Source organism: Hypanus sabinus, chromosome 9 (assembly GCF_030144855.1).
Source record: "Hypanus sabinus isolate sHypSab1 chromosome 9, sHypSab1.hap1, whole genome shotgun sequence".
In the NCBI taxonomy this organism is placed as follows: domain Eukaryota; kingdom Metazoa; phylum Chordata; class Chondrichthyes; order Myliobatiformes; family Dasyatidae; genus Hypanus; species Hypanus sabinus.
The window spans coordinates 86,114,432-86,140,035 of record NC_082714.1 but is presented as its reverse complement, the minus strand read 5'-3'; the positions used below and the strand labels follow the sequence as shown (position 1 = coordinate 86,140,035).

At 42.9% G+C, this 25,604-nt stretch overlaps 1 protein-coding gene across 1 annotated transcript in view; it reads right to left on the bottom strand.

Moving 5' to 3' along the window:
- Positions 1–23,766, bottom strand: part of ilf2 (interleukin enhancer binding factor 2) — a 66,217-nt gene extending 42,451 nt beyond the window's left edge. Inside the window, exons 1-3 of the mRNA XM_059980048.1 lie at positions 23,620–23,766; positions 13,103–13,159; positions 12,969–13,011 (exon numbers count right to left, since the gene is read on the bottom strand). Coding sequence (XP_059836031.1) covers positions 12,969–13,011; positions 13,103–13,159; positions 23,620–23,624 — 105 coding nt within the window. The 5' untranslated portion in view covers positions 23,625–23,766. The remainder of the gene's footprint in view (positions 1–12,968; positions 13,012–13,102; positions 13,160–23,619) is intronic.
- Positions 23,767–25,604: the final 1,838 nt, after the last annotated feature.

Sequence of the window (25,604 nt, the reverse complement as noted above, 5' to 3'; positions counted from 1 at the left end):
GGCTTCGGCTTGTTGGAACCATAGGTTCGGTCGCTGTGTCCAGAAACCCGGCAGTTTCAACGAAACCGCATGAACAGAGGCGGCGTCGGTCATTTCTGGTCCAAAAATCATTTGGACCGTCGGGGTCACCAATTGTAGCGGTGTGCTACACGCAGCGCTAAAATTACGACACGGAGTCGGTAACTGCAGTCGAAGAAAAAACTTTGTTCGAAATCCTCAGCCTCACTTTTAAGCCTCTCTCAACCTGCCCCCCGTGGCGCAGAGGCTCCAAAGCTCTGTGCTCGCAAACCCCCGTAGGCTATCTCCCTTAGCTGGAAAGCTGGCTAATTGTGAGCTGGTTCGGATGTGCCAGGAAATGGGTCGCCACAATACAACCAATTAGAATGCTCTCCATGGTACATCTGTAGAAATTTACAACAGTCTTTTGTAATATACTAAATCTCCTCAAGTTCTCAATGGAGTTTGCAAGATCAGTTACAAGATGGCACTGATAAGTAGACAGGGCTCATCAGCCTGGTTGGCAGCTCAGCTAGAAGGAAAACTCCAATCTCAACCTCCACTGCCTTGTGAGAAAGGCTTCGGGAATAAACACTGAGGAAAATTCCAGAACTGGAATCCCTAAGGTAGTCTTATGTTGAGTTCAGTGCTGACTGGCAACTCCTGTGATGCTGGGAGTGGTGGCAAACTATAAGACTCTGCTCTTCCTTTGGATTCATCAGCCACGTAGAGAGTGGGGAGCCTTGTTGTATGGGCAACAGCTTCCTCTCCATATCTTAGTGCCCTGGCTTGTGCATCACATAGACAGCTGGTATACAACATCCATGGTCAATCTCAACCAATGATGGGCTCATATATATTAGGTTGCCAGGAATTTCTCCATTTCACTTCACTGATCAATGGGTGGTGAGGTGGAGATATATCTCAACCAAAGAAGGTGTAAGGCACTCCTTCCCTCCACTAGCCTACAGGTCACCCTTAGGCAAGGTCTAGCATCTGCTCAGTTTCCCCTCCCCTCTCCCCGATCAGGCTCACGTGAAGCCATCAGAGCAGGCGGTGGATGGTTGTATGAGCAGCCGTTAGTGTATATGCCGACTCCCCGTCATGCCACCACTGATGCCAGGCAGACAGTCTCTGAAGAGCATTGATAATGGCTGACGTCACCTATCTTGTACAGACATTGCCCAGAAGATTACAATGGCAAACAACTCCTGCAGAAAAATTTGCCAAGAACAATCATGGTCAAAGTGAAATGGAGAAATTCCTGGCAACCTAATATATATGAGCCCATCATTGGTTGAGATTGACCATGGATGTTGTATACCAGCTGTCTATGTGATGCACAAGCCAGGGCACTAAGATATGGAGAGGAAGCTGTTGCCCATACAACAAGGCTCCCCACTCTCTACGTGGCTGATGAATCCAAAGGAAGAGCAGAGTGGAGGCCCTTATCTCAGGGCAGCAGGAAAATATTGAGCTTTCTGTGTACTAAGCTTTGGTCAGTTTCTTTCATTCCTGAGGAAGGACTGACAGCCTTGGCTAACAAATAAAATTCCAATTTGTCACACTGATACCTGGATTAGAGCATAAACTACCCAAGTAGGATTGTCTTATTCAAGCTAAACTATCAGAACAGAAGCAGACTCTGTACCTCTTTAAGCCAAATGTCATTTAGAAATCCTGGATTAATTTAGGGCAATCACATAGACTTGATGAGGGAAATGCTGGAATGGGGTTTAGAATTGTTTTTTTTAAGTTTAAATTTCATATGCTTGCTTGTATTGCTATATAATCACCGATATACATGTCTTTGTTCAGGGACTTTTCCAGTGATTACAGTATAGTTGCTTCTAAAAACTTCTTAGTTTTTAGTAGCTGGTGGGACGCCATTTGATTATGGCTATTTTATATGTTATTTGTTTTCACTGGAATTTGTGTTATTTCTAGTCTGGTATGAGATGACCACAACTACTTTTTAGTCTGGTTTTGTTCTCTCCATGCTTTTTCTCCTTGCTCTTAGTAAAACAACCATAAGCACTGAGTTTTATGCCTCATTCTCGACTTTCACAAGAGCAGCAGGATCCAACAGAAGTTTGTGTCTTACTGAATATCTCTCTTTTGGCGAGGGTGGGATTATTTTGATGAAGCTGACATGGATTTTACTAAGCCATTTGACATGATCCCACACTCATACCAGACAAAGTAAAGAGCAGTACATAAACAAAATGTTGAAAATACTCTGCTAGTATCTATGGAAAGCCGAAACATTATCTTTCTAAGGACTGTTGACCTGAAGTCTCTGTCAATGCTGTCAGATCTACTCAGTATTTCCAGCATTTTCTTCTTAAATTTCAGATACCATAGAATTCAAAATTGTTTCAGTGGCAGGTAATGGTTGATCGGTATTTTAGTAAAAGAGAGGCTGTTTTCCCCAGTTGGATTTTGAAGGTGTCAGTATTCAGTTGCTTGCTTTTGCTGGCATACATCAATGATTTAGTCTATAGGGAGTATGATTAAAATGGTCACCAGAGGCAAAAACTGCCCGCCTGGTTGCAGGACCATAAACTTAGGAAATTTTTCAGTACAGATGGTTGCATTATATCGACATCAGCTAAAAAACAGCTATCTAAACTAACCTCAAATTAAAGAGGAAAGCTACAGCTTGCTCTATCCTATTAATGAACTGATCAGGTGGGCAGTTAACTGATGTATATACTAGGGCAAGAACAAGGCAAGGGACACAGTAAAGAGCTGCATTACAAACAGTGCTAAAAAATCACGATGTACTTGAGGGCATATCTGAAGGCACAGGGCAAGTAAGCAAGCAGATTACAGCAATGTAAGGAATAATTTTATTAGCTGAGACATGGGATAGGAGAACAAGGAGATGAGAAACTGTATCAAACAGCAGCTAGGACACAAAAAGGATTTTGTGTATAGTCCCATTCATGTCATGGGAAAGATATGATTGAACTAAAGGGCAGCACAGATTACTTTCCCTTTGGCCAAGGGTGACTTGATGCAGAGTGATGGTATTGGTCAGATCATATTTGGAGTATTCTGAGCAGTTTGGAACATAGAAATCTGCAGCACATTACAGGCCCTTCGGCCTACAAAGTTGTGCCGACCATGTAATCTATTCTAGAAACTGCCTAGAATTACCCTACTGCATAGCCCTCTATTTTTCAAAGATCCATGTACCTATCGAAGAGGCTTTAAAAATACCCCATTGTATATGCCTCCACCACCGTTGCTGGCAGTGCATTCCACGCACCCACCACTTTGTGTGGAAAAACTTACCCCTGGCATCCTTCTGTACCTACTTCCAAGCACCTTAAAACTAATCCGCTTCATGTTAGCCATTCAGCCCTGGGAAAAAGCCTCTGGTTAATCTGACGATCAATGCCTCCCATCATCTTATACACCTCCATCAGGTCACCTCTTATCCTATTGTTGTTCCAAGGAGAAAAGGCCAAGTTCACTCAACCAATTCTCATATGGAACACCCTCTAATCCAGGCAACATCCTTGTAAATCTCCTCTGCACTTGTTCTATAGTATCCACATCCTTCCTGTAATGAGGTGACCAGAACTGAACACGGTACTCCAGGTGCAGGCTGTCCAAGGTCTTATCTAGCTGTAATATTATCTCATGGCTCTTGAACTCAATTCTAAGATTGATGAATGCCAACATATCTTATGTCTTCTTAACAACACTGTCAACCTGCGCAGCAGCTTTGAGTATCCTATGGACATGGACCACAAGATCTCTCTGATCCTCCACACTGCCAAGAGTCTTACCATTAGTACTTTATTATGTCTTCAAATTTGACCTACCAAAATGAACCACTTCACACTTATCTGGGTTGAACGCCATCTGCCACTTCTCAGCCCAGTTCTGCATCCTATCGATGTCCCATTGTAACCTCTGACAAACATCCAGACTATCCACAATAACCCCATGCTTTTGAGTCATCTGCAAACTTACTAACCCACCCTTCTACTTCCTCATCCAGGTCATTTATAAAAATAAAAAGAGAAGGGGTCCCAGAACTGATCTCTGTGGAACACCACTGGTCACTGTCCTCCATGCAGAATACAAACCATCTACAACCACCCTTTGCCTTCTGTGGGCAAGCCAATTCAGGATCCACAAAGCAAGGTCTCATTGGATCTCATGCCTTACTTTCTGTTTGAGCCCTGCATGGGAATATCAAATGTCTTACTGAAATCCATATATACACTGTTCTACCTTCCATGTGTTTTGTTACAGAATTCAATCAGGCTCGCAAGGCACTACCTGCCCTTGACAAAGACTTACTGAGTATCCCTATGTCTTACGAGACCCTTATCTAAGCAAGGAGATGCTGACATTGGAGAAGGTCTAGAGTAGGTTCACAAGAGTGATCCCAGGAATAAAGGAGCTAACATACAAGGAGCATTTGATGGCTCTCGGCCTGTACTTGCAATGGCTTAGAAGAATAAAGTGATGGAGGTATTTCTGAAACCTAATGAATATTGAAGGGTCCAGAGTGGAGAAGATGTTTCCCATAGCAGGAGAGTCTAGGACTTGAGGGTACAGCCTCAGAGTGCAAGAACATCCATTTACAGAAGAGATGACGAGGAATTTCTTTAGCCAGAGGGAGGTGATTATGTGGAATTCACTGCCATAGACAGCTGTGGAGGCCAAGTCATTGGCTGACAGGTTTTTGATTAGTCAGGGCATCAAAGGTTACAGGGAAAAGGCAGGAGAATGGCGTTGAGAGGCATGATAGTGGTGGAGCAGACTCCACAAATGGCCTTAATTCTATCCCTGTATCTCATGTCTTCTGAGGAGTCAATGTGGGATTTGCAGGCTCTGTCATATGCACAGCAGCTGCTGACTAACACAGTGGGTGATTTGGGATGCTCTGTGCTCCTTCCACTGTATGCAAATACCCTGTTGCAGAAACCCCAGGCAATTAATGTCTTCCTGAATACTCTGACCAGCGGCCAGGGTCAGTAAAGTATGTGCTTCCAAGGTGACTGAGAAGAACTTAGTGGTGTTTCTTTTCAAAAGTTCAAAGATTAAGTCAAATTAAAATCATTATCAGAGTACATATATGTCACCACATGCTACCCTGCAATATATTTTCTTGAGTGCATTTACAATAGAATAAGGAAATACAATTGAATCAATGAAAAGCTATACATAAAGGCTGACAAATTCAGTCCTGTATTACTGGTAACCTCTACGTAAGACAAAGCTCAGAGCTGAGTGGAGAATGATGCATTCACTACAATTGCTTATGATTGAACCAAGTAATATTAGCCTGAGAAAGGAGGCAACCATAATTCATCTATGCTCCCGATCAATTTGGAGGATTTATCAGAGACTATGCTAGCGGCTTGAGGTACCTATTGTAGGTGGTCCATGAATCCATATGAAGGACTTTTATATGAAGAAAGACTGGATCGACTGGGCTTATACTTGGTGGAATTTAGAAGATTGAGGGGGGATCTTATTGAAACGTATAAAATTCTAAAGGGATTGAACAGGCTAGATGCAGGAAGATTGTTCCCGATGTTGGGGAAGTCCAGAACGAGAGGTCACAGCTTAAGGATAAAGGGGAAGCCTTTTAGAACCGAGATGAGGAAAAACTTCTTCACACAGACAGTGGTGAATCTGTGGAATTCTCTGCCACAGGAAACAGTTGAGGCCAGTTCACTGGCTACATTTAAGAGGGAGTTAGATATGGCCCTTGTGGCTAAAGGGATCAGGGGGTATGGAGAGAAAGCAGGTACAGGGTTCTGAGTTGGATGATCAGCCATGATCATATTGAATGGCAGTGCAGGCTCAAAGGGCCGAATGGCCTACTCCTGCAACTATTTTCTGTGTTTCTATATACAGGAGGACAGTACAGTCGGCCCTCCTTATCCGCAAGTGCTGCATGCGCAGATTCAACCAACCGCAGATCAGGAAAACCCGGAAGTTCTCTCTCCAACACTCGGTGTTTGAGCATGTACGGACTATTTTTTCTTGTCATTATTCCCTAAACAATACAGTATAACAACTATCTACATTGTATTAGGTATTATAAGTAGTCTAGAAATGACTTAAAAGTACAGGCAGTCCCCGGGTTATGAATGAGTTCCATTCCTGAGTCTGTCTTTAAGTCGGATTTGAAGTCAGAACAGGTACATCCGGTATTATTTAGCGTCAGTTAGTCAAACATTTTTCTTAGTATATAGTACATATTTTACCTTTCTATGCATATAAAACACTTAAGAAACATATGTATTCCAATAATTAAACCACTGTGTTGCTTAGTAATAATTGTAGCTTTCATCGGGGCAGGGCCTTTCACATGCTCCATTAAAATTGTTCCGATCGTTGACCGACTGTATCCTAACGCTTTTCCAATGACCAATGGCATTTCACCTCTTTCGATCATTTTATTACTTCCACCTTATTTTCAATCGCGATTGTGATTATTTTTGTGAACAGAAACACTGCGGATTCAGAGCTGCACGGCCGGGTCCCAATGTCCACCTCATTGACACATGGTTAAATAAAGTCCGGGGTTCTGCTGGGTCCTAAAGACTACCGCACTGAGACAGGTTAAATAAGGGACTTGAGCATCTGTGTTTTTTGGTATCCGCGGGGGGGTCTCGGAACCAATCCCCCGCAGATAAGGAGGGCCAACTGTATCAGTCATCAGCTTGATGCTGGGTTTGACATCTTCTTCCTCAGCAGAAGGCTATGCTGCCACAATGGAGGGAGCAAAGTGTTTTCTCATCGATGTTGGCCTTTGCTGAGCTTTTCAGACTTAGCTTCTCAGGATTCTCACCATAAATTGTAATTGCTTGTGGGGGGTGGGGAGAGGGGAAGGGGGTGGAGGAAGATTTTTGTACCAAGGACAGCAGGCTGGTATAAAACTTCAGATACAGTCAGACTGGAGGATTTAGTTATGAGGAATAACTGACTAGGCTGGAGGAGCTTTCTTCAGAAGAGACTGAAAAAGTCCAAGGAGTAATTAGGAAGGACCAACTTTCCTTTGAAAGGTAGTAGGTAGAGGACATAGATCTAAAGTAATTTGTAGATGGATCAGAGGGAGTTGTTAAAAAGATTATTTTTCACCCAGAAGGTGGCTGCTTCTTAAAAACTTAGTCGACAATAGTGAAGAAGGCAGAAGCCCTAATCCTATTAAATATAGCAAGAGCTGGAATGCAGGATTGGGTCAGTTTTTTTTTCCCTGGCCACCTTGGGCCAATGAACTCAGTTTGTATTCAAAATGCATTTGATTATAAAAGATGTCAATGTTCATATTGTACCATTCAATGAGATTGTGGCTGATATGTAACTCAACTCTGGAAACTTGTGCTTTTCCTCAAGCTTTTTAACCACCTCAGTATATCAATCTCAGAAAATTAATATCTGACCCAGGACTGATTGCCGCTTACAGAGTTCCACCATGCTCTGGAATTAAAAGTGATCTTGAAAGGCCTGTCTATATTTTTTTTGTTGCATTTCCCCTCACCTTGGCTTCCTAAATCAACAATTCATTTAAAAAGACTTTGATCACAGACCACGCACCCAAAATTCAAGGAAAAGAATTCTACTATACACAGATCTTCCTCATACCTTAAGACTTATAGTCATAGCGTATTGCAGCACAGAAAAAAGCCCTTCATCCCATCTAGTCCATGCCAGGCTGTGATTCTGCCTAGTCCCATTGACCTAGACTAAGTTGTCCATCTGTGGACTCATTCAAACTTCTCTTAAATAAGTTGAGGTCAAACCTACATCCATCACTTCCACTGGCAACTCATTCCACACTCTCACAACCCTGAGTGAAAAAATCCCTCATGTCACCATTCACCCTTAACTTAGGAATCCAGATTATCATTCCTTTCCCAAATGAAGAAATTGTTCCTAAGATACACCATCTTTTAATATAAAAGCCCAGCTTTTCATGAGTGATATTAATAGCACTGTGTAATTAAGTTAATTCAGTGACAAAATGATTCAATGGAAAATTTATTTCCTTAAGGAATTAGAGCTAGGTCGTCAAAAGTTAAATGAATATAGAACACATGATAATAGGGTAATTGTTACATCAGCTTTTAAACATACTTCGCCACTCTTAGCTCAGCACCAGTTTCCTGCACTCTACCCACATTACCTGATTCTTTGCCAGAACAGCAGAACTAAGATTCTCACACCCAGAATGCAAGACTGAAGTTGATACATTTTTAAATTGGGTTAAGAGGAAGAAATATTAACAATGGAGATGATGCCTGACAAAGAGTGATCCTGTTGAATGGAAGAACAGGTACAAGCATCTGAAAGAGATATTCTGTTCCTACAAAAAATACTGGAGGAACTCAGCAGGTCAGGCATCATTAATAGAGGGGAATAAACTGTCAACGCTTCGGGCTGAGATCCTTCTGAGTCTCAGTCTAAAACATCAACTGTTTATTCCTCTCCGTAGATGCCGTCTGACCTGCTGAGTTCTTCCAGCATTTTGTGTGTGTTACTCTGGACTTCCGGCATTTGCACACCCCTGCTTTTTTTTTCTGTTCCTATCCTTGATTTCCTCTAGAAAAGTAAAATGGTGATGTGGATAGAAATCTGTGAAAACTACCAAAGCTCTATATCCCTCTCCTTTATCTTTCTTCCCTTCCTCATGTTTGAGACACTTGGCTTCAGATAGGAATAGCATCTCCCAGTGCTCTTGCACATCATGTTCAGATTTCAGGGGTTAATACCCATGAATATTCACCCTTTAACTACGATAATTAAGAAGTAATCATCCATGGGCTGAATGATTTGTTCAAAAAAATAATTTAACCACCACAAGCAAGCATAACTCCAACTTAAAAGCAGCCTCCATCTCCTATAAACAAAAAAGCACAAGACTGAGCAACAAGATGATTCACCAGGGTCAAGATCTTTTCGATTATCTCACAAGATACATTACCATAACACATTATAATACATCAAAACATTTCAAATGTGCTTCATGTTAATTATATCAATTTTGAAATTCACTGAACAGTGAATGACATAATGGTTTAAACTGTTTATTCACACGTTAATTGAAAGCTCAGAAACTTCCAACCTATTTCCGGATGGGGTCATTAGATTTTCACTGCCTTTCTGAACAATGGAACAGAAAACACAGCCTTGGCTTAGTGAATCACTGGAGACTTCTTGATCAAAAAAGCAGCACCATATTGAAACATCAACCACCACTACTTTATTATTTCCTGTCAGTCGCCCTCTGTAGATGTGTCGTGGAAAGTGTATTGACTGGCTACAAAAGGTAGTGGATTCAGTCCAGTACATCACAGGTAAAGCTCTTCCAACCATTGAGTACATCTACATGAAATTCTGTCTTGGGACAGCATCCATCAAAGATCACCACCTCAGCTATGCTCATTTCTCACTGCTGCCATCAGGTAAAAGGTACAGGTGCCTCAGGACTCGGATGACCAGGTTCAAGAACAGTTACTACCCCTCAACAATCAAGCTCTTGAACAAAAAGGGATAACTAAATTCTCTATTGTGATGTTCCCACAACCAATGATCTCACTTTAAGAACTCTTCATCTTGTTAAATCTTTCATTATTTATTGCTATTTATATTTAATTGCATTTACACAGTTTGTTGTCTTCTATGCTCTACCTGATCTTTCATTGATCCTGCTATAGCTACTAGTCTGTATATTTGCTGAGTATGCCCACAGGAAAAAGATTCTCAGGGTTGTATGGGGTGACATACATGTACTCGGACATATAAAATTTGCTCCTTTGCCTGGTGTCACTTTATGGACATACAATCAATCACAATCTTATGTATTTATATTTATTGTTTTTTTATTGCTTTATCTTATTGAATTTCTTTTGCGCTGCATCAGATCCCGAGTAACAAATACTTTGTCTTCTTTTACACTTATGTAGTGGAAATGGCATTAAACAATCTTGAATCTTGTGTACAAAGCTCAGAATTATACACATAAAATGCTGGAGGAACTCAACAGGTCAGACAGCATCTATGGAAATAAATAAACAGTTGATATTTTGGGCCGAAACCCTTCATCAGGACTGGAAAAGACCAGAACAAGAAGGTGAGGGTGGGAAGGGGATGTTGGCAGGTGAAAGAAAGGGCCATGGACTGACATGTTGGAAGAATACCACTGCTGCTGGATAAAGCTAATTCCCAATAACATTCTACTGTTTTAGCTGCAGCTAAATCAGAATCTGTAGTTTGCAGTTTGCAAAAATGTCTAAGGCAACAAAGCCCGTGCTCTGCCTAAAGTGACATTTTCAATTGAGATGCTGAAGTGGACTCTAGTCCAGATTAATTTACACTTGTGTGCACCAGAGTATAATAAAATTGTTTTCTAAAGTAAACAATATACAAGGTAACAATAAACACAATACAGCAAGAAGTGCAAAAAGGAATAGTGTGACAATAGCAGTACAAAAGAAACAACACTTGAGTCTACATGAAATGAAGAACCGCTCAAAGAGCAGAACAGTCCAATCCAGTAGACACCAAAATCAATATAACACCAAAGCGTCACACGCATGAAATTACCTTCTACATTTTTACAGGATCCCCACTAACAGTGCCTACAAGAAGTATTCACCCACCCCTAGAAGTTTTCATGCTTTATTGTTTCAAAACATTGAATCACAGTGGATTTAATTTGGATTTTTGTTGACACTGATCAACAGAAAAAAACTCATTTGTGTCTAAAGTGAAAACAAATTTCTACAAAGTGATTTAAATTAATTACTAATATAAACACAAAATAATTGACTACGTAAGTATTCATGTCCTTCAAGTCAGTATTTAGTAGATGCACCTTTGGCAGCAATTATAGCCTTCAGTCTGTGTGGACAGGTCTCTGTCAGCTTTGTACATCTGGACACTGCAATTTTCCCCCCATTCTTCTTTACAAAACTGCTCAAGCTGTCAGATTGCACGGGGATTGTGAGAGAACAGCCCTTTTCAAGTCTAGTCACAAATTCTCAATTGGATTGAAGGTCTGGGCTCTGACTTGGCCATTCCAAGGTATTAACGGTGCAGCTTTGGCTTGATGCCTGGGGTCACTGTCTTGCTGGTAAACAAATCTTTTCCCAAGATGCAGCTCTCTTGCAGACTGCATCAGGTTTTCTTCCCGAATTTTCCTGTATATTGCTGCATTCAATTTACCCTCTACCTTCACAAGCCTTCCAGGGCCTGCTGCAATGAAACAATATGCAGCCACCACCATGCTTCCAGGTAGGGATAGTGTGTTTTTGATGACATGTAGTGTTTGGCTTATTCCAAACCTAGTGTTTAGTCTGATGGCCGAAAAGCTCAACTTTGGTTTCATCAGACCACAGAAACTTCTTCCAGCTGACTTCATGCCCTCTGTCAAACTTTAGCCAAGATTTCATGTGATTTTTTTCAACAGTGGCTTTCTCTTTGCCACTCTCCTACAAAACTGCGACTGGTGAAGCACATGGGCTACAGTTGTTGTATGCGCAGTCTAAAAAGCCAAATTAAAACCACTGTGATCCAATGTTATAAAACAATAAAACATGAAAACTTCCAACAGTGGGGGGTGAATGGGTGAATACATTTTATTAAAAAAAAACTTTAATTGCCTTAATTTCCTTTGGGGAAACCCAAGGTGGTGGAAGAAGCTATAGAAATGCAGTTCTTCTCTCCTTGCCCACGATGGTAGGAAATCTGCTAGCTCACAGTAGTTTGAAATGTTTTAGCCCATGCCATAGTCTAGAGCAGGGGTTCCAAACCTTTTTTTATGCCACAAACCCTTACCATTAACCAAGAGGTCCATGGGTTTAGGAACCCTTGGTCTAGAAAATGCAAAACCTGCTTCTGATTATTATCTCAGTGGCCTGTGGTCTCCTGTTAAATTTGTCCATAAAATAAGAGTACCGAAAGCAAGGCAAGCATCTATTGCTTATCTCGTGACCGTGCGTGGTCTGGATGCTGGACCGCCCCCCACCCATCACCCAGGCCATGGTCTCTGCTTGCTGCTGCCATCAGTAGACATAGGACTCTCACTACCAGGTTCAGGACTAGTTATTACCCACAACCATCTGGCTCTTGATCACCCCAACACTGAACACAACATAATCTATGGACTTGCCTTCAAAAACTCTTCATCGCATGACGGTAATATTTATTGCTAAATTACTTTTTTTTTCTTTTTGTATTTGCAGTTTATTGTCTTTTGCACACCGGTTGCTTGTGTCTGTCAAGTGCAATTTTTCATTATCTTGTTTCTTTTTATTTACTGTGATTGTCTTCAAGAAAATAAAACTCAGGGTTATATGTGGTGACATATATGTACTTTGATAATTAGATTTACTTTGAACTTTGATTGTGCTTGAACTGAGGCAATTTCTGGGTAGTGATGAGTATCATGGGTCTAGGGTACCATGGTAAAAATAACATATCTTTTAGAGATGCATTTTAATTATAATTCAAAACCATTAATGATATTAGTTTTAAATTCCAGACTTATTACCCAATTTGATTTTCAATTTATGACTCCTGTGGTGGCACTTGCACTGTAGCATTTTAACTTAGCCAGTGTGTTACTATACCCTGTGGCATACTGAAACAGGAGGGGATATGATTGCGCTTCTGCGTAATCCACCCAAGATATTAAGCATCTAATCAAAGCAAAAGTACACAGAATAGTGATCAGAATAGGTAATGAAGCAAGATTGTTGCTCATGGATTCCAATGCCCAATAAATCACTTTATTTTAATTTATTATTTTTTATGAGCTTCTACAATGCGAAAAAAACAAAAAGTAAAAAGAGGTACAGTTCGTAACAGTTAAGAAAAGCACCCATAGTAGAATCGTATAAAGTTAGTTACCACCTCACCCTCCCACTACACAACTCCAAGCCAACCTTACAATATATAAAAAAAAGTTTCAAAGATGAATTATGACTTACCACATAGAAATCAAACGGGATGTGAGGGACGAAAGGTCTGAACCTGTTCATGTCAGACAGAAACAAATTTTCAAATTAATAAAAATCTGGATTTCAATGCAGCGAATCTTGAACTAATTTCTAATGGCACGTACCCCCCAACTGGACCACCCCTTGCGCCAAAACGTCCACGGCCACGTCCTCTGTCACCTCTGCAATAGAAAGCAAATGAACACGTGGTTAAAATAAATACAAGCTCTACAGGGCAGCAAAGAAGCAATCATGAGGAAACAGCATTAAGGTGGTCTGTGAAGTAGGGGGTCCGAGTTCCTGACCCCCCTCGACTTTGCCAACACAAAAAATATAAAGCAAGCCAACTCCTGGATTCAAATGCATCTGTTGTTCAGTCACAAATAGAAACATTATGGAGCTACCGTAACCTAGCAGGCAGCAACTGTTTGCATAATCAACATAATCCTTCAATCTAAAATATTTTGCCATTTAATTTGGGTTCAAATAAAACCGTTAATACTGTGCTGGGTCTGGCCCTTCCCAGAAGTGCTGCTCTCCAGTATTTGCTCCTGTGAAGGCAAGCTAGATTGTCTGGAGCTGACCCAGCTCGAGATGAGGAACTGCTGGGTGCTTGTTCTTACAGAAACGTGGCTCCAGTACAAGATCCCATGCACCATCAATCTTCAGCCATGCCACTCAGGGACTTGTGCTGAATATTATTTTGTGACTGTATGCAATGTAGCAACTATATGTGCTGTGTGACTGTATGTACTGTGTTTTGCGCCTAGGCCCTGGAGGAACGCTGTTTCCTTTAGCTGCATGCGTCAGGCTGAATGACAAATAAACTTGAACAAGAATTTGAAGGCAAGATTTGTAAAGTATGCAGACCAATCTTATTATTCATTATGGTTTAAAAAAAAACTGAAGTCAAGGATTTATTGACCAATTTTCTCTACATTTATATCCACAATTCTAGTGTACGTTATAACTAACATCTTTTCAGATTAATCTACTCATTTCCTGAAGGCAAATTTTCTAAAGTAACCTTTTGCATTCACCCAAGTTATTGCAGCACAGTTACTGTCCACGATATTTGACTACGAAAGGCATCACAAATAAATGAGGCATGATATTGGATGAGCCTGTCCCACTGGGGATCAGAAGATAATGGATGGAAATGGGATTGCTGAGTGATATTAACCCCTCAGCTCCCACACTACATCCAAACTCCAACTGATCTCAACACTGAATACAGGCTGCAATTAAGAACTGTAAGCTTCTGTTTGAAATTGGATATCTCAGTTTCACACAGTAATTGCTAACTAATCAGTTATAGGAATTCTTTAATTGTTACACAAATGCATTTTTAAACAGCAGAGGGATTTATAATCCTCATTACATCCAGATTTCCAATATATCAGCAATATTTTGTGCCTTCAGTAAAAAATGAACACAAAAATATACTGAATTTCTCTGCTACTTTCTCGTTCAGTATCCAGGGAGGGATAGTACTTCTGGTGAAGGGGCTTGTCATGTCCATTCTGGGGCAGCTCACTCACCTTTGGGATGCACTGGACACAGTTCTCACCTGTGGCTCCAAGTAACTGTTTGCGTGTGACAGTAGCTATACCCTGGTACACTGCTTCAACAAACGGGCTAAACCAGGTAGGGGTAACTGGCGGGCCTCATACCCTGGTGAGACGGGGCATGCCTGTCCTAGCTTTTGAAATCAGCTCCAGTGGACTGGGCGGATGAGATCAACAGTGAGATCCAACAGCCAGGAAGGTGGTTCTGCAACACTTTATGGGAAGCAGAGGGAATGACAATGTACGGAAGAGTCGTGGTTATCGACTACAACTAAGGTAACCAAGGAAGATAACTCTTGGCGACTATTCGTACCCTTGAACCTAGACTTCTGAGAGAGTGGAACTGCCTCAATGCAACAGCTTTTCCACTTTAAAAGCTTTCTCGTACAGGTTTCATTGTCATCGTCGGCTATGACGGATGACCACCAAACCAACTACTAGGAAACAACACGATTTTATTAGGAAGTCATTTTCTTGTTCCTCAATATAACCCATCCTACTCATTTCTGCCAATGTTATAATCCTTTCCCTTTGACCTAGCACATCTTACTGTTAGGATTTTTTTTAAAAGATAAAACAGGGTTTGTCAGATATATATCAAAACATACAGTAAACTGCATGGTTTGCAAAACAAATCAGCAAAGATGATGCTGAGCAGCCGCAATGTTGCCATGCTTCTGGCAGCAACATACCACGTCCACAACTCACTAAACTACACAGTACAGTTGCAAGAAAGCTTGTGACCCCTTTACAATTACCTGGTTTTCTGCATTAATTACTCATAAAATATGGTCCAATCTTCATCTAAGTTACAATAATAGACAATGTGGAAGGAAACTGGAACACAATGTGGTCATGGGGAGAATGTACAAACAGTAGCTGGAATTGACCCCCAACTGTGAAGTGCTGCACTGACCAGTACACTACTGTGTCAGGGTGTTTTTGCAGTAAAGAAATACATGAACTGTATACTAGCATTAACTCTGCCACGGACAGTCCTGAGAGTCCCAGCCTGCAAAAGGAAGTGGGTTGAGCATGGGTCTAGCAACCATATCCTGTAAAAACCCAGCACTACAGACAATCCAAAGATAGCTCCAAAGACTCACCCCTGGGTGAAAATGGGCTACACCTGGGGACAACTTGAAAGACTGGCCCAGGACACAGGACTTTAGCAAGCTGCTGTTGGTAGCCTATGGCACAGTGGGGCTTATGGCCTTGAGTAAAGGAAGTTTATTTATAAATCTTTTATCTTTCCCAATCTACCACCAGTCAACACAAGTTTCATACCTTCATAGATTGATTGTTTGAAAGTTGGATTTCAGATTCAATTGAATTATTTCCACCATAAGGTTCCCATGAGGCGGCGCGGCACGGCAGCAGCAGCCTTTCAGACCTGGTGTTACTTTAATTTAAATTTCTATTTTAAGTTTGATACACAATTTTCGATTAGGGCACACGGATAACAGAGCGGTTATCTACCATCGCCAGATACTACTACAATACAGAGATCGTCCAAAAACAATCCTCCACAAAGATCTGCTGGCTGAATTATGTGACGTCGGCTTGCTGAGGGGAACGGGCCTACAATCCTCGGACTTGCCTGATGCTGGGAGCCAGAGATGGGGACGTCAAAAGCGATGTGCGAGGAAGCAGAAACGAGGCAAGCGGGCAGGGGTCCATGCCAGGCTAAAAGCAAACCCTAGCCGGCCGGCTCTCCCGTCCATTCTGCTCTCCAATGTCCACTCCCTGGACAATAAAATGGACTACATCCGAATCCAATGTAATACTTGGCGGGAGTACAGAGTTTGCTCCGCATATGTCTTCACAGAGACATGGCTCACTGATGGGATTTCGGACGCTGCCATCCAGCTAGACAGGCTAGCTTTGTTTCGTTCGGACAGAGATCCAGCTGTCTCCGGTAAGGTCCGCGGTGGTGGTGTCTGTGTTTACATCGACACGGAATGGTGTAAGAACTCTGTGCTGGTTTCCAGACACTGCTCATCATTAGTGGAGTTTGTGGCAGCTCGATGCAGACCATTTTATTTGCCACAGGAATTCACCTCTGTCCTTATATTCAGTGTCTACATTCCCCCCCCAGCATTAATGCTAAGGAGGCGCTCTGTGAACTGTACGGGGCTATTAGCAAACTGCAGAACGCACACCGTGATGGTCTGTTTATTGTCGTCAGTGATTTTAACCATGCGAACCTTAAGTCAGTGTTCCCCAAATTCCATCAGTATGTGAACTTTTCAGCCAGAGGGGAGAACGCATTGGACCTGGTTTTCACAAACATCCCCGATGCGTACCGGGCAGAGCCCCGCCCCCACCTCGGATACTCAGACCACATCTGTTATGCTAATCCCAGCATACAGACCGCTCCAGACCAGTTCAGAAGCAGGTGAAAACCTGGCCAGCAGGAGCCATCTCTGCTCTTCAAGACTGCTTTGAGAACACTGACTGGCACATGTTCAGGGAGGCTGCAACCGATGGCGACTCTACCAACTTAGAGGAGTACACAGCATCAGTGACCAGCTACATCAGCAAGTGATGTAGCATATTGATGATGTTACTCTGTCCAAGACCATCACTATACGTGCCAATCAGAAGTCATGGATGACCGTACAGGTGCGTGCGCTGCTGAGGTCCCGTGACTCTGCCTTCAGAGCAGGCGACAAGGCAGCTTTAACAACAGCAAGGCCCAAACTGTCCCGAACCATCAGAGGGGCAAAACATGCACATGCCCAGCTAATCCACAGTTACTTCAAGGACAGTGGTGACAGATGGAAGGCATGCGGAAGGGCATCCAGGACATCACCAATTACAGGACAACCTCACCTGACTGTGCAGGTGATGCCTCCCTCCCAGATGCACTGAATAACTTCTACACCCGGTTTGAGGCAGAAAATGACGTGGTGGTGAGGAAGTCCACCCCTCCTACAAATGACCAGGTGCTGTGTCTCACCGTGGCCGATGTGAGAAGAACCCTGTGCAGGGTTAACCCACGGAAAGCTGCTGGACCAGACAACATCCCTGGTAGAGTGCTCAGAGGATGTGCAGACCAGCTAGCAGATGTTCTCACTGACATCTTCAACATCTCCCTGAGTAGCGCCACCATTCCAACGTGCTTCAAGGCTGCCACCGTTGTCCCTATGCCGAAGAAGTCTTCAGTGTCCTGCCTTAATGACTACCGTCCTGTTGCACTCACATCCATCATCATGAAGTGTTTCGAGAGGCTCGTCTTGAGGAATATCAAGACCTTGCTGCCCCCCTCACTGGACCCCCTGCAGTTTGTGTACCATCCCAACCGCTCAACAGATGATGCCATTGCCACCACCCTCCACTTGGCCCTAACCCACCTGGACAAAAAAGACACTTTCGTTCAGATGCTGTTCATACACTTTAGTTCAGCATTCAACACAATCAGAAACTGATTGGAAAGCTGAGCCTATTGGGCCTGAACACTTCCCTCTACAACTGGATCCTAAACTTCCTGACTGGGAGATCTCAGTCAGTCCGGATCGGGAGCAGCATCTCCAACACCATCACACTGTGCACGGGGGCTTCCCAGGGCTGTGTGCTCAGTCCACTGCTGTTCACTCTGCTGAACCATGACTGTGCTGCAACACACAGCTCGAACCATATCACCAAGTTCGCCAATGACACAACCTTGGTGGGTCTCATCAGCAAGAACGACAAGTCAGCTTACAGAGAGGAGGCGCAGCGGCTAACGGACTGGTGCAGAGCCAACAACCTGTCTCTTAATGTGAACAAAAGAGATGGTTGTTGACTTCAGGAGGGCATGGAGTGACCACTCCCCGCTGAACATCGATGGCTCCTTGGTAGAGAATGTAAAGAGCACCAAATTTCTTGGTGTTCACCTGACGGAGAATCTCACCTGGTCCCTCAACACCAGTTCCATAGCAAAGAAAGCCCAGCAGCGTTTCTACTTTTTGCAAAGGCTGAGGAAAGTCCATCTCCCACCCCCCATCCTCATCACATTCTACAGGGGTTGTATTGAGAGCATCCTGAGCAGCTGCATCACTGCCTGGTTCGGAAATTGCACCATCTCGGATCGCAAGACCCTGCAGCGGATAGTGAGGTCAGCTGAGAAGATCATCGGGGTCTCTCTTCTTGCCATCAGACATTTATACTACACACTGCATCCGCAAAGGAAACAGCATTATGAAGGACCCCATGCACCCCTCATACAATCTCTTCTCCCTCCTGCTGTCTGGGAAAAGGCTCCGAAGCATTTGGGCTCTCACGACCAGACTATATAACAGTTTCTTCCCCCAAGCTATCAGACGCCTCAATACCCAAAGCCTGGACTGACAAAAGCCCTACTGTCCTGTTTATTATTTATTGTAATGCCTGCACTGTTTTTGTGCACTTTATGCAGCCCAGTGTAGGTCTGTAGTCTAGTGTAGCTTTCTGTTTTTTTTTATTACGTAGTTCAGTCTAGTTTTTGTACTGTGTCATGTAACACCATGGTCCTGAAAAATGTCTCAGTTTTACTATGTACTGTACCAGCAGTTATGGTCGAAGTGACAATAAAAGTTGACTTGACTTGATAATGCAAAATTCAATCATATTATTGGTCATTGTTCCTTAGAAGTGCTTTAAATGCCCAATTAGCATTTAATCCTATCCAGAACCAGAACAGCCTGCTGGAATATTCCTCAGGAATAAGCTTGGTTCCACCGCATTTCTTATGCATTCCATGAATTCATCCATACTTTCAATACTCATTTGGTTCACACATGAAAGTCCCTCAAGTTTATTTATTAACCCTGTTATGAGTACCTCCAAGAGGACCACAAACTTGTTGGTTTTGAAGGTTTTTGTGCCTCAGTGACCAGGAGAGCTATGTTGGCTATAGTCAGAGCTTTATGCTTTGGCTCCTGGTAGGGTCACCCATACCAAATATGTCAAAGGGTAGAGGACAGAGTAAGAGTGGTCCACCAATCCTTCAGCTTTGAAGCTTCAGTTCAGGGATAACAACTCTGACTGGTCAAACAAAATTATTACGAAAAGAGCAATGAAAAATCCTTCTACGTCTGAGTGTGATGGTATTCCTGAATCTCCATTCAGGACTTGTGTGACTGACAGTAGTGAAAACAGAGAGGAAGCTACTGACATGATGAAGGAAGCCCTGAACAGCACCAGAGATGGAGGACCTTCATTGCTGTTCTAAGCACCAGTGGCAATAAGTTATTATATGTACCTTTATTTTTCTAATTTACATCACTGCCATTACCACCTGAGAGCCTAAACACCAATTCTACAAATGTTTGCCTTGCCAGTTCCTAGGTCGAATTGATTCTGCTTTACAATCACCTGATCAAAGATACTTCTTCCTATTGTTCAAGGTCAGAACTATTCTGCCTCTTCTTCTAATTTCACATTGTATCCTGGAATATACTCATTGATCACTTTATTAGACCCACCTGCTCAAATATCTAATCATCCAATCATGCGGCAGCAACTCAATGAATACAAGCATACCAACATAGCTCAGTTGTTGTTTAGACCAAACATCAGAACGGGGAAAATGATATGATCTAAGTGACTCGGACTGCAATGATTGTTGGTGCCAGACAGGGTGGTTTGAGTATCTCAGAAACTGCTAATCTCTTGGATCTTCCCATGCACAACATTCTCCAGAGTTTAGAGAATGGTGTGAAAAACAAAAACATCCAGTGAGCAGTGGCAATTCTGTGGGGGAAAACGTCTCATTATGAGAGAGGTCAGAGGAGAATGGTCAGACCGCTTCAAGCTGAGAATAACTCGTATCCGCATGTTCTAACAGTGGTGTGCAGATGACCATCTGTGAAGGCACATGTCAAATCTTGAAGTAGATGGGCTATACCATCTACTTCAAGAATACCACAAACATACACTGTAGTGGCCAGAGAGTGTACAGCTTCCAAAAGTGGTCATTTTGCAATCACAGCTTCATAGTAGCTACTAGATCAAAACTATCATTTTCTATTTGTGCCACTAATTCCCCTGTAACACACACACAATGCTGGATGAACTCAGCGCATCAGGCAGCATCTATGGAGAGGAATAAACAATCAGCATCTTGGGTCAAGACCCTTCTTCAGGCCTGGAAAGGAAGGTGAAAGATACCCCAAAAAAAATGTGGGGAGGGAACAGGAGTACAAGCTGGCAGGTGAAGCCAGGTGTATGGGAAAGGTTAAAGGGCTGCAGGAGAAAGAGTCTGGTAGGATAGGAGCAAAGTCAAGTTTCCTGGAAGGATATGTGGCTGTGGTAATGAATCTGGGTGAATACATGGTCAAAGAGTCAGAGGACAGCAGAAATCAGAGGGGGAGCAGTGAGAGAGGGTTTTACTAAACTGCTGTCAAAGAGAAGGTTTACGCTTCATCAGGGTAGGCATACCTCGAAGAGACTTCACAATGGAGCAGCAGATCATAAACACAGGGGTTTCTGCAGATGCTGGAAATCCACAGCAACACACACAAAATGCCGGATGTATTTTATTATAAATGTGCACAATCAGATAAAGATACTCCCAGATACAGGGATGACCAGAGTTGGTCTAAGAGCTGCCGTATCTTTAAAATAGCTACAGTATTTTAAAGATACTGTAAAATCTTTAAAGTATTTTACAGTATACTTTAAAATATACTGCATTTTAAACCATGTAGCTTAGGGAAGGAATTCTAGAGATTTTAGCTGTCACTCCAAAGATTTCCAATAATGGCAGAGATTCAAACAGCTTTCACATCTGGGAAAGTCTTGAACAAGGGGTCATTACAACAGGACATATGGTAGGTCATTTAAAACAAGTACACAAAAATTTATTATAGTAAAGGGTGACAAATCTCTGGAATTCCAGGTACTAGTAGGTGGTGGGTGACAAATCATTAGATTGGAGGCAGATAAATATTTAATAAATCAAGGAATTAAGAGGTACGAAATAAAGGAGCAGATGTCAAGTCTGTTTCATTGTCAACAGATCATGGATAACAATATAGCATAGTACAGGTCCCTCAGCCCATGAGTTGTACCAACCTTTTAACCTACCAAGATCAATCTAACCCTTCTCTCCTATATAATTATCCATCTTCCTACCTAAGGGTTTCTTAAATATTCCTAATGTATCTGCCTCTACCAGCACCCCAGCAGGTTGTTCCACACACTTACCACTGTGTGTTAAAAACATACCCCTGAACCCCCCCCCCCCAATATTTTTCTCCAATCACCTTAGAATTTGCTGGGAGGGGGTTGGGAGGAATGAAATGGTTGCTATTTTCAAGTAAATCTTGAAACATTTTTCATTTTTCCAGAATCCCACAGCACCATTTCCACAAAAGAGGTAGAGCGCCAGACGGACCTGCCCAGATCATCAAGCATAAACAGAAGAAAATTTGCAGATGCTGGAAATCCAAGCAATGCACACAAAATGCTGGAGAAACTCAGCAGGCCAGGCAGTACCCAGAGAAACAAGAGTACAGTCAACGTTTCAGGCTGAGACCCTTCATCAGGACGGGACAGAAAAAAAGAGTCAGAGTAAGAAGGTGGGGGGAGGGGGGAAGAAACACAAGGTGATAGGTGAAAGTGGGAGGGGCTGAAGTAAAGAGATGGGAAGTTGATGGGTGAAAGAGATACAAGGCTGGAAAAGGAGGGATCTGATAGGACAGAACTGAAGAACATGGAAGTAACAAAAGGGGGATGAGCACCAGAGGGAGGTGATGGGCAGGTAAGGAGACAAGGTGGGGGGGGGAGGGGCAGGAGGATTACTGGATATTTGAGAAATCGATGTTCATGCCATCGTTTGGATGCTACGCAAATGGAATACAGGGTGTTTCTCCTCCAACCTGAGTGTGGCCTCATTGTGACAGTAGAGGTGGCGGCCATGGACTGACATGTTGAAATGAGAAGTAGAATTAAAATAGGTTGATCCTGCTTTTTCTGGTGAAGAGGTGCTTGATAAAACGGTCTCCCAATCTACTTCAGGTCTCACCAATATACAGAAGGCCACACCAGATGTACCGGATACAACAGACTCACAGGTGAAGTGTTACGTCACCTGGAAGGATTGTTTGGGGCCCTGAATGGTAGTGAGGGAGGAGGGGAAGGGGCACTTGTTCCACTTGAGGAGGGAGATCAGTGGGGAGGAGCAAATGGACAAGAGGTGGGGAGGGTGGAGGGATCCCGTTGGAGATGGCATAAGATACAGAGAATTATGTGCTGGATGCAGAGGCTGATGGGGTGGTCGGTGAGACGCCCATTTTTCCACTCACCCTAACCAATTTTATTTGCCCCTCATTACCATCAACAATTCCGAGATTGAACAGTTAAGGAGCAAAGCTAGGTACAGGAAAAATAAATGATCTAACCTCCTGTTGAACGTTAGATGGATGTATTAAGGGTAAGGGTGCACAGGGTGAGGCAAATGTGACTGATGAGAGAGAACAAGTTATGGCTTCAGTTCCATTTTCCTATCTAATCCACGCAGTCCTTTAGTCCCCTAAAAACTACAAATCATTACATTGATCTTGAATATATCAAACCATTCAACCTCCAGTAATCACTGGGGTGAAGAAGTCCAAGGATTGCTAGAAAACCGCCCCAAACTTTGGACCACACACAGGAGGGAGGTAGACAGATGAAGCGGCGAGAGAGATCGAGAGTCGGGGGGTGGGGGGGCTTGGATTGAGAGAGGACAATGGAACGAGTACGGGGGTTAGAGACATGAATAGATAAGGGAAGCGAGTGGAAAGGAAGGAAGCGTGGGGAGCGTGAGGTGCCGCCACGAATCCGCATGGAACCATCTCACCAGCTCCGGGCACGAATTACATGTCATCTCGCTGAGGGGACATCATACAGGAAAGAGTTCTAATTGACTGGAAAGGGTAAGGAAGGCGTTAGACCAACAGAGGGCCAACCTCGCGGGACAGAGGGCCGCCGGAGATGTTTAATTTCAATGGCCGGCTCCGAGGCTTCGGGCCTCCACTACGCTCGCCGCTGTACCTCGTCTATTTGTCAGGAATTCAATTGAAACATCTACATCGCCTTTTTTTCTCCCGATATTTTAATGTTTTTACCTCATTTTTTCTTTGTATTTATTAGTTTCCCACGGGTTGAAACTTGCAGAACAAAGACGAGCTCCAGCTGCCGCCTGCAATTCGATGCTCGGACACTGTGCTCCTACGCTTCATGTGATTGGCCGAAGTTCCGATCAGCGTCCAATAATAATTCGGCTTACTGGGAGAGCCGGGATGGGAGATGCGGGGGACGGTCTGCCGCGACGTCGCTGACGTCACAAGCCGTGGGTAATTTAGGAGAACGTGTTCTCCCATTGGTTCTCAAATTATGAATTGGTGACTTGAGAATGAATGGATGCTGAATGAATGAATGAACTTCACCCTGAGGGGGTAAACACCGCACGTTAAACAAAAATAAGACTTATTAACATTTCTCAGCGCTTTTTACTTCTCTTTCCGGACGCTTCAAAGTGCTCGATACCAATTGAAGTTATTTTTGAGCAGTCCTGCCGAAGGGTTTAGGTCCGAAATGTCGATTGCACTCTTTTCCATAGGTGCTGCCTGGCCTGCTGAGTTCCTCCAGCATTTTATGTGTTTGGATTTCCAGCAATTGCAGATTTTCTCTTGTTTTTGTTTTATATGGTGTTGCTCTTTCAGAGGTTCAAGAGCCTGGGGGAAAGGACTAGACAGGCCGAAGTGCCTGCTCTGTGTTGTAGTGCTGTATGACTCTAAGAAATCATACAGTAAGTGGCAGGACCTTAAGAGATCTTCTGTTCAGAGGAGGTGTAAGTTCATACCTACTTGAACGCAACAACACAATTCGATAGGCGGTACGGTTGATAAGTGGTGTTCCGCGGGAATCTGCTACTTTTACGTTATGTATAATAATAATTATTATTTAATTATTTATGGTTTTATTTTGCTATATTTCTACACTATTCTTGGTTGGTGCAACTGTAACGAAACCCAATTTCCCTTGGGATCAATAAAGTCTGTCTGTCTTCCTGTCAGTCAATTGATGGCTTTGTCGCCAAGGATGGGGATGATGCAAAGATAATTGAAAGAGCAAACAGATTTAATGAAGCGGTGAGTTTGGAAAGATTAGTTTCACTGCTTTCATAAGGAATTTTGGGAGATTTGTCACCAAACCACAACCAAATTTTTACAGGTTTAACTTGGAGAGCACTCTGAATGGTTGCATCACCTCCTGGCATGGAGCTTCCGAGTCGCAGGATCGAAATGCTGCGGAGGGTTGTAGACTCTGCCATTTCCATCACAGGCACAAGCCTCCCCACCATCAAGGATATCTTCAAAAGGCAGTGCCTCAAGAAGGCAGCGTCCGTCTGTGTCTGCCATCTTCTTAAGGGGAGGAGGCGCAGGAGCCTGAAGACGCACACTCAGCAGCTTCTTCTCCTTCACCGTCTTTGAACATTCTATGAAACTATAAACACTACCATACTATTCCTCTTTTGCACTATTTATTATTCTATTATAGTAATTTTTATGTACTGCCGCCACAAAAACACAAAAAAAATCACTTAGAGGCACTGTTTCCTCTAAGCTACACGACTACACAGTAACTGAAATGCTCCCACACGCACATGTTGCCATGCAACTGGAAATTCATTTTATATCATGTTTTATTAAAGTGCCACACAGTTTTTAGGCCATATAAAATTTCCTGCTCAGAGCAATGGTTGATCCACGCAGAAGGAACGTTGTAAATCAGTATTGATAAACCTGATTCAGATACCACCCCTTTGCCTTTTTATAGCTTGCTTGCAGACACCTGGACACTAGTAGAGTGCAGTCATAGTTGTCGTGATGGAAACGTTTTAGCCAATGTGTGCATCAAAAGCTTCCACAAACAGCAATGCCCAGTTATCTCAGAAAAAGTCGAGTTTATTGTCAGATGTGCAATCCCATGCATAGGCACACATCACAAGAAAAGTATAAATAATACAAGATTGTGCAAGAAGAATACAATTAGAACAAAAACAACATTAAGTCCATACAGAGTAAAATAGTCATCTATCTTATGACAA